This window comes from Chenopodium quinoa, unplaced genomic scaffold (assembly GCF_001683475.1).
Source record: "Chenopodium quinoa cultivar QQ74 unplaced genomic scaffold, ASM168347v1, whole genome shotgun sequence".
NCBI classification, from domain to species: domain Eukaryota; kingdom Viridiplantae; phylum Streptophyta; class Magnoliopsida; order Caryophyllales; family Amaranthaceae; genus Chenopodium; species Chenopodium quinoa.
In genome coordinates, this window is record NW_018744290.1 from 2,900,809 (window position 1) to 2,909,855 (window position 9,047).

Here is a 9,047-nt window from a genome sequence, read left to right on the forward strand (position 1 = left end):
ATGCCCTAGATTCCTCTTAATATTGTTAGTCTCCTCTTAGCTTTTAGTTGAATTGAACTAGTAGAAGTTACTTAAAACCAAACCAATTTCGACTTCATTTAGCTTATTTGAACATAGTATCTCGGTGGTTGATTCAACGCCTATCTTGGGTTCGACCCTTTCTTATCTTTGCTATTAGTTAATGAGATTTATCTTTGGTAGGCTCGACGACGGCCTATCACTATTTCTATGTAATCCCAACTACCTAAGGCTTCCATTAGTTTATGATTAACTTTCTTACATTCATTAGCATATGTCCTAGTTCTCCACAACACCAACACTTACATGTCTTCTTTTTCTCTGGACAATATGTTGCCTTTCTGAAGAATCTACTAGGTTTTCTATAATTATGCTTATAATACTTCTTCTTATAGGTTTCTCCTCTTGATCTATCAAATTTATTCTTCTTATAATGTTTTCTCTTGTTATAATTCCTTCATTCACATCTATAGTTATTTGGGAAATCCCAACAAGTAAGAAATTGTCTCTTCATTTGTTGAGTTCCTGCAACTTCTCTACATTTCTTTTCAATCCACTTTCTTAAAGAAGCAATTCGGTTACCTAGGGCATCCCTAGCTATATATTTTTCCTTCCACTCTTGATATTTTTCACTGATTTCTTCATTTAGAGGACTTGGTAATTTGTCATAAAACATTCCAAGGTTCGTTTCGTTTTCACCAATTTTATAATAATAAGTTTCAAACTCCATAATGTAGTTCTCGACATATTTCATATTACAAATGGACAAATTACTTAACTTTCTTTGATATTCCATTCGTTTTTCATTAAGATCAGCTCTAGGATCAATGAATTCTAACTCAATGTATTGGCATAACTGTCTAAACATTCTAGTAGGGGATTCACTAGTTTTGACTTCTTTATCTATACCATCATACCAATCTTCTAAACAACCATAAAAACTATGTTCAATATAGTTTAAGAAATTTCTAGAAGTCCATTCAGTGTTTAAATTGAGTACACTACTCATGCTCTTTTTCCACTGATCTAAAATATCTTGTCTATCCCTTACACCATCTAATCTAAGCTTATAACCAGTTTGACTTATAGGTTCAAGAGTTACTTCTTCTTGTTTAGGTATTTGGTTAAACATGACCTTGACACTAAACCGGGTATGTGTCTTGGTCATGTGCAACTTCTCTCCTTGATACCTAGGTCTTTTGATAACATTGTTTACATTAATATTTTCATTACTAATTTCTTCTCCAACATCGTTATTATCCATTACCCTTTTACCTAGTTTGTTTACAATCTTTTGTTGGACAACTTCTAAAGGTAGAAAGTCTAGATCATCTAACTTCATTAATCCCATTTGTTGATATAAATCTTCCTCCAAGGTAATATAGTTATTCTCCTCTAATTCATAATCAGAAGCAATCTCTTTCTCAAAAATTATTTTCATGATATCGTTTAGCCTATCAGGATCTTCTTGTTTGTCAAACAAAATTTGCAATTCTTCAATCGTTTTCTCCTGAAGATGATGGCTCATCTTCAGTGTAACACCCCCAAAATTCAAGTCGTTTAAAACAATAAGAGTAACCTTTTTAACTTTCAAAAACCCAACCATCAAACCTCGGGAGTGTTACTGCTACACTTGTTTTCCGTAGAAAACAAATGCAAAGCAAAACAAGATACCATTTAATAAACTAAGTGGTCTAAGTGGCGGCAAAATAAAATAGTCATTTCATCCAAACTGTAAAACATTTTAAATAAAGTAAATAAAAGGAAAATAAATAAGTTCGGAAGTAAACTAGATTGTCTTAGCTACATGATTATTCTAACGTCTCCTCACATATAACCGAGTACCCTCTCACCAACCTGCAAAATAAATTAGAAAAAAAAAGGAGAGAAAACTCCCAAAATTAGATAAACTGAGTAATTCCAACTCCATCCCGTAAAATAAATAATTTTAGTTCGAAAACATTTTATACATAATACAGTTACATAGACATTATAATACTAAACTAATACCAAATTGTCACATAACACTTTTATTACTTATTATTAAGAAAGGGAAATAGAACACCAGTAAGCCGGGACTAGTCCCTGTCACCACCTACTTTACAGAGGGTCGTGCGTAACCCCCAAATGGCCATAAAATAAAACAGAATGTCCCTAGTGTGCACACCCCACACTAATACCCATTGATTAAGAGGAAGACTAAACAACAATATACGTTAATTTAAACCAACTAGTAGCAACCATAACTACTAGTGGGCAACCTGTTCTTCACCCTCTCGGGGTCCATTTCCCTTCTTAATTTCAATGTACATTTTAATAGATTAAATTGTCCGATCACATTGCACACAAGTATTGCACAAATCAATTTAATCCCAAGTATCAATATTTCAATTTCAGTATTATTAGAACATAGTCATTCTACATGACATACTAATTACAACTCGTTTCCTCCAACTTGCTTACGTATAGATTATGAAAGATATATATAACTTTTTTTTTTTTTTTTTTTTTTTAAGAAAACAAAACCAAAAGAACACCTGTAACCAATATTGGTAGTCTTCCTTTCCTATTTTTATTAAAGTCAACTTATCCTTTAAAATCATCAAATGCTTTCAAATTTCAATACAAAGTATGAAATTCCACCACCATATATGGTACTATTACCCTTAAATCACAAACGATAATAACTTGTTTTCCACCTTTTTTTTTCTTTTGAAAGAAATAGGATAAGAGCATTACGGTTTGGTGAATTTGGTATAACTTCAAAAGGGAAAATATACTAACGCAGCAACGGTGATGATGATGATAATAATTGACAGTATGAGTTGAAGCTATGGTGGTCTAATATTGAGATATAATAATGGAGACAAGCAACAAATTCAATTTGAGTGCCAAAAGGTCGGGTTCGTCAACGTAGTTACGGGTTTAACAATGAAAGGTGTTAATTAAAGATTACTAGTCGTAATATTGAAGCTTAATTGACTAGTTAAAGTCATCTAAATAAAGAAGGAATTATGAATTAAATGAGCTCTCTTACCTATCAATTTGGCTTACAATTAAATTAATGGAGTTGAAGGGTGGAAGAGGAAGCAGAGTAGTTGTTTTTGTGCCCTTCCCCCTTCTCACAATTAAGACAATTTATAAGGTGGAATTTGGGTGAAATTGAGGTTTGAGATAGATTGATGTAACTAACTATGATAAGATTAAAATTCAAATTTTTAGATAAAATTAGTTTTCAAATGAATAGGATTGAATCACACACTGAAATTAGTTTTTTTTTTTAATATATATATATATATATATTTTTAAATACGAAAATAAGAAATTTGAAAATAATTTTAAAAAAAAAAACGAATACTAGAAATTCATTTACTAAAAAATTCGGTTTATTACATCTACTCCTCCTAAAACGAAAGTTCATCCTCGAACTTTAAAGTTACTTAGCTCTCTGAACAAGGCTGACACGATGACAAAAGATAAGTTGGTATTACATTCTACCCCCCTTTAAGAGTTTTCGACCTCGAAACTCAGCGTACCTGTCAAATAGTTCTGGGTAGCGCTTTTTCATATCATATTCAGCTTCCCATGTTACTTCTTCAAAATTCTGATTAGACCATAGCACTTTAACTAACTTTACCGCCTTATTTCGAGTACTTCTCATTTTGGTATCAAGAATCTTAACAGGGCGTTGTTCAAAAGTTAAGGTCTCATCTAGCTCAATAGTCTCAGGTTGGATAACATGCATGGGTAGGATCATGAACATACTTTCGGAGTTGCAAAACATGAAAAACATTATGAACATTGGCTAACTCTATGGGTAAGGCTAGTTGGTATGCCACCTCTCCAACTCTTTTTAATAGCTCATATGGCACAATTTATCTAGGACTCGGCTTCCCTTTTCTACTAAACCGCATGACTCCCTTGGTAGGTAAAACCTTAAGTAAAGCCTTTTCCCCGACTTCAAATTCCACTATTCTCCTATTATGGTCTGCATATGACTTTTGTTGATCTTGAGCTGCCTTCATGTTTGCCTGGATAATCCTAACTTGCTTCATTGTTTCTTCAATCATTTATGGCCCCAAAGTTAAAGACTCACTAATATCACTCCAACACAAGGGACTTCTACACTTCCTTCCGTACAACGCTTCATAAGGTGCCATTCCTATGCTCGCATGATAGCTATTATCATATGAGAATTCAATCATAGATAATCTTTCGTCCCATGATCTACCAAAGTCCATCACACAAGCTCTTAACATGTCCTCCAAGGTCTGAATTGTTCTCTCTGTTTGTTCATCTATAGTAGGGTGAAACGTTGTGCTAAACTTCAGGATAGTACCAAATGCTTGCTGAAACGTTTCCCAAAACTTTGATAAAAATCTTGGATCTTTATCTGAAATGATATCTTTAACAACTCCATGTAGCATCACAATTTCTTTTCACATAGGCATCTGCCAACTGATTCACATTCCAAGTGTCCTGTATTGCTATGAATCTTGCCGTCTTCGTTAAACGATCAACTATGTCCCAAGTAGCATTCTTTGCTGCCCTTGTAAGCGGTAATACCATCACCAAATCCATAGAGATAGACTCCCACTTCCATCCTGGAACATCTAAAGATTGCAGTTTTCCTCCAGGTCTCATATGTTGTATCTTCACTTTCTTACATGTAAGGCACTTTGTCACAAACTCGGCTACTTCACGCTTCATGTTCGGCCACCAAAATGTTGCTTAAGATCTTTATAGAGCTTATCTTCTCCCGGGTGTACAGAGTACATGGTGTTGTGAGCTTCTTCTAAAATCTTCCTTTTGAGATCTTCATCTTTAGGAATACACCATCTCCCCTTGTATTTCACTGCCCCACTATCATCGACATCAAACTCAGTTGTTGTTCCTTCTTCTTTCATCTTTCTCACCTTCGTCAACCACTCATTGAACGTTTGCTTCTCACGAATCTCATCATATATGGTAGGTTTGACTGACATTGCATTCCATTGAGCGTTCACCTGACCATACTACATCGCTTCCAAGTTCAGCTTCCTAAATTCTTCACAAAGTTCCTTGGCTAAAACCATCAAGTTCACTGTATGACTTGTCTTCCTACTCAAGGCATCATCTACCTTGTTTGCCTTTCCTTCGTGATATAGAATCTCTGGGTTGTAATCGGTTAGCACCTCAAGCTATCTCCTTTGCCTCATGTTCAAGTGACTCTATGTGAATATATATTTAAGACTCTTATGGTCCATACACACTTTACATCTCACAACATACAAGTAGTGTCTCCAAATCTTGAGAGCAAACACTACAGCTCCTAGCTCCAAATCATGAGTAGGGTAATTCTGTTCATGCTGCTTGAGCTGCCTTGATGCATAAGCTGCAACCTTCCCATGTTTCATAAGTACACACCCAGAGCCATTCTTAGATGCGTCACTATAGACTTCAAATCCTTTAGTCCCTGATGGTAAGGTTAAGACTGGTGCTGAGGTGAGTCTTCGATTCAATTCTTAAAAAGATTGCTCACACTTCTCATTTCACTGGAACTTAGTAGTTTTCTTCATCAAATTTTTTAAGGGTTGAGCTATCCTCGAAAATTCTTGCACGAATCTCCTATAGTATCCAGCAAGCCCTAAGAAACTCCTCACTTCGGTCACACTTGTTGGTCTTGGCCAATCAGAAACTACCCGAATCTTAGATGGGTCCATCGCAACTCCTTCCTTTGAGATCACATGGCCAAGAAATGCTACCTTCTCTAGCCAAAATTCACATTTGATAATTTGGCATACAACTTATTTTCTCTAAGAATTTCCAACACTTTTCTTAGATGTCCTTCGTGCTCTTTTCTATGCCTCGAGTACACCAAAATATCATCTATGAACACCACAACAAACTTATCCAAATATGGCTAAAAAGTTCTATTCATGAGGTCCATAAAAGTTGCGGCGTATTAGTGAGTCCAACAGGCATAACAGTGAGCTCATAATGGCCATATCTCATGCAAAAGGCCATATCTTCCTCAACAATCCTCAACTGATGGTATCCCGTCCTCAAGTCAATCTTTGAAAAGATCCCAACACCTTTAAGTTGATCAAACAACTCCTCAATCCTAGGAAATGGATATTTGTTCTTTATAGTGACATTATTCAACTCTCAGTAGTCAATACACAACCTTAAGGTTCCGTCCTTCTTCCTCACAAACAAAACTGGTGCTCCCCGCGGTGAAACACTTGGCCTAATATAACCCTTCTCAAGCAACTCCTCCAGCTGTACCTTCAACTCTTTCATTTCTGCTGGTGCCAATCTACATGGTGCCTTAGAAATAGCTCCAGTCCTAGGCACTAAGTCTATTTTGAAATCCATCTCCCTAATTGATGGCTTTCCTGGAATTTCATCTAGAAACACATCTTAAAATTCTCTCACCACTAGAATGCAATCTATGGACTATTCTCTTCTACACTAACATCTTGCACATGGCATAAATAAAATAGGGTAGCCTTTTCGGATATAAGAATGAAAAGTCATGGCTGACACAATACTAATCCCTGGTTTTGACACAACTCCTTGATAAGAGATTATATTCCCTCTTGGCCCCCTAAGAGACACCTTTTGGGTATGACACTCAATTCTAGCCTTGTACTTGCTAACCAATCCATTCTCAATATTACATCAAAGTTATTTAAGTCAAACTGAATAAGGTTTGCAAGCAACTCAGTTCCAACAATGTTAACTACAATGTCTTGGTATATGGATTTACAAGGAACTACCTCCCTAGAAGGAATTGTTATGTTGGTTTGACACAAAGATGAAGGTTTTAAAGCATGTTTATTCACAAAAGAAGTGGCTACACAAGAATGAGATGCCCCAGAATCAAAAAGTAAGTAAGCAGGTTTTGAGTTCATGAGAAAAGTACCCGTCACAACGTTGGCATTCGAGTCAATCTCACTCTGGCTCATGACATAGATTCTTCCATTACCGATCCTACCATTGCCATTGTGGTTGTTTCCTCCAACATTGTTGTTGTTGTTTTGGCCATTCCCTCCTTGAGCATTGCCATTTTGGCCCTGAGAATTGTTGTTATTGAAGCAGTTGTTGTAGTTTGAGTTCCTCCCATAACCACCTCCATTATTGCCATTGTTGTTACCTTGCCCGTTCTGAGCTTGATTGATGCCATCTTGCTTCTTTAGACACTCAAATTTCTTGTGACCAACCTCCCCATATTCAAAGCAAATAAGCAAATCTCCATTGCAGTTGCGTCCTGGATGGCTCTTGTCACATTTACGACATGGTCGATTACGAGGTCCTTGCTGATTCTGTTGTCCCTGGCCCCGGTGGTTATTGCCTCGATTGCTGTTGTTACGACCTCCCTGCTGACCATTTCCACCATTCCCATTGTTATTACCCCTGAGACATGCAATCACTACAAGAAAACAGTCAATCAACGACAGAAAAAATCCGTCGGAAAACCGTGAAATTCCGTCGGAAACGGCCATTTCCGACGGAAGGCAGTGTCGGAAAACCTTTTGTGGGAATTTTGCGATATTCCGTCGAAAGAGACCTTTCCAACGGAATTTCCGACGGATTTTGTTATGTCGGCGCTTTTGTTGACTTTCAGTGTAAATCCGTCGCAAGGTTCCAACGGAAAGTGGGATATTTTCCGACGGAAATTTCCGTCAGTGGTGGAGATGTTCCGACAGAATTTTCCGTCGGAGGCGGGAAATTCCGACGGAAAATTCTGTCGGAAAAATAAATTAAAAAAATAATAAAATAAAAAGCCCCACCTCACCCCCACCACCAGCCCACCCCCTGCCCCCTACCCTCAACCTCAGACCACCACCCACAATACCCCCACAACCCAGATCCCCACCTACCAGCCCACCCCCTATCCCCTTACCCCTCTACCTAGCCCCACCACCACCAGCCCACCCCAACCCACCACCAGCCCCCTGCCCTCCTAACTTACCCAGATCCCCACCCCCACCCACCCAGATCCCCACCCCCCACCCACACCCAAACCACCCCTCCTGTCCAGACCACGTACACCCAGCCCCACCCTCACGCACACCCACCCACACCCAGCCCCACCCTCACCAACTCCACCACCCCACTAATAACCCCAGACCCACCAACCCTCCACTAACCCATACCACATATCCACCACCCCACCAATAACCCTGACCCACCACTAACCCACCCAGACCCACCACCACCCTACCTAACCATAAACCACACCACAGAACCACCTTACCCTACCCTAGCTAACCCAGACGGCAAAAATTAAAAAAAAAAACGAAAAGTATTGAAAAAAATACAGATCCGAAAATAAATTGAAAAAAAAATCGTATTTTATACAAATTAGAGCAGACGAACGAATACAAATCTGAACAGAAATTATATTCAAACTAGATCTATGCAAGTTAATAATACAAAAAACAGAATACAAATCGGAAATCTACAAAAACGAATAAAATTCCTCTGACGAACGAACATGTTGTTGATGGCTCGAATTTTGGCTGGAATTGCTGAGATTTGGCTCGAGTTGCTCGGATTTTCGCTCGAAGTTGCTTGAACTAGCATGAGAGGAGGAAGATCGAATTAAAAACATTGAATTTTTGTGATTTTCGTTGATGGAAAAAGAAGGGGTAAGAGAAGACGAAAAAGAGGCGCACAGGAGAGAGAAAGAGAAATGAGGGAGGAGAGAGGCGTTGTGGGTTTTTTAGGGTTTTTTTTTGTTTTTTTTTTATTATTAGTGTTTGTTAGGTTTTTTTTTATTATGTAAATATTTTCCGACGGAAAATTCCGTCGGAAACTTCCGACGGATTTAATTTCCGCCGGAAAATAATTGTTTCGACGGAATATTCCGTCGAAAATCTCCGAGGGATTTTATTTCCGTCGAAACATTACTGTTCCGACGTAATAATCCCTCGGAAATTTCCGACGGATTTCATTTCCGTCGAAAGATTAAGTTTCCGACGGAATATTCCGTCGGAAAACCCATAAATTCCAATGGATTTGTATTCCGTAGGAAATCCGTC

At 37.8% G+C, this 9,047-nt stretch overlaps 2 protein-coding genes across 2 annotated transcripts; both read right to left on the reverse strand.

Moving 5' to 3' along the window:
* Positions 1 to 475: 475 nt before the first annotated feature.
* Positions 476 to 1,624, reverse strand: LOC110695343. The gene has a single exon (XM_021872592.1). The coding sequence runs from the start codon at positions 1,622 to 1,624 to the stop codon at positions 476 to 478; it is 1,149 nt and encodes a 382-aa protein (XP_021728284.1).
* A 1,881-nt stretch (positions 1,625 to 3,505) lies between these two features.
* Positions 3,506 to 4,088, reverse strand: LOC110695344. Its single transcript, XM_021872593.1, has 2 exons — positions 3,928 to 4,088; positions 3,506 to 3,782 (listed from the first exon to the last, which is right to left on the reverse strand). The coding sequence occupies exons 1-2, from the start codon at positions 4,086 to 4,088 to the stop codon at positions 3,506 to 3,508; spliced, it is 438 nt and encodes a 145-aa protein (XP_021728285.1).
* Positions 4,089 to 9,047: the final 4,959 nt, after the last annotated feature.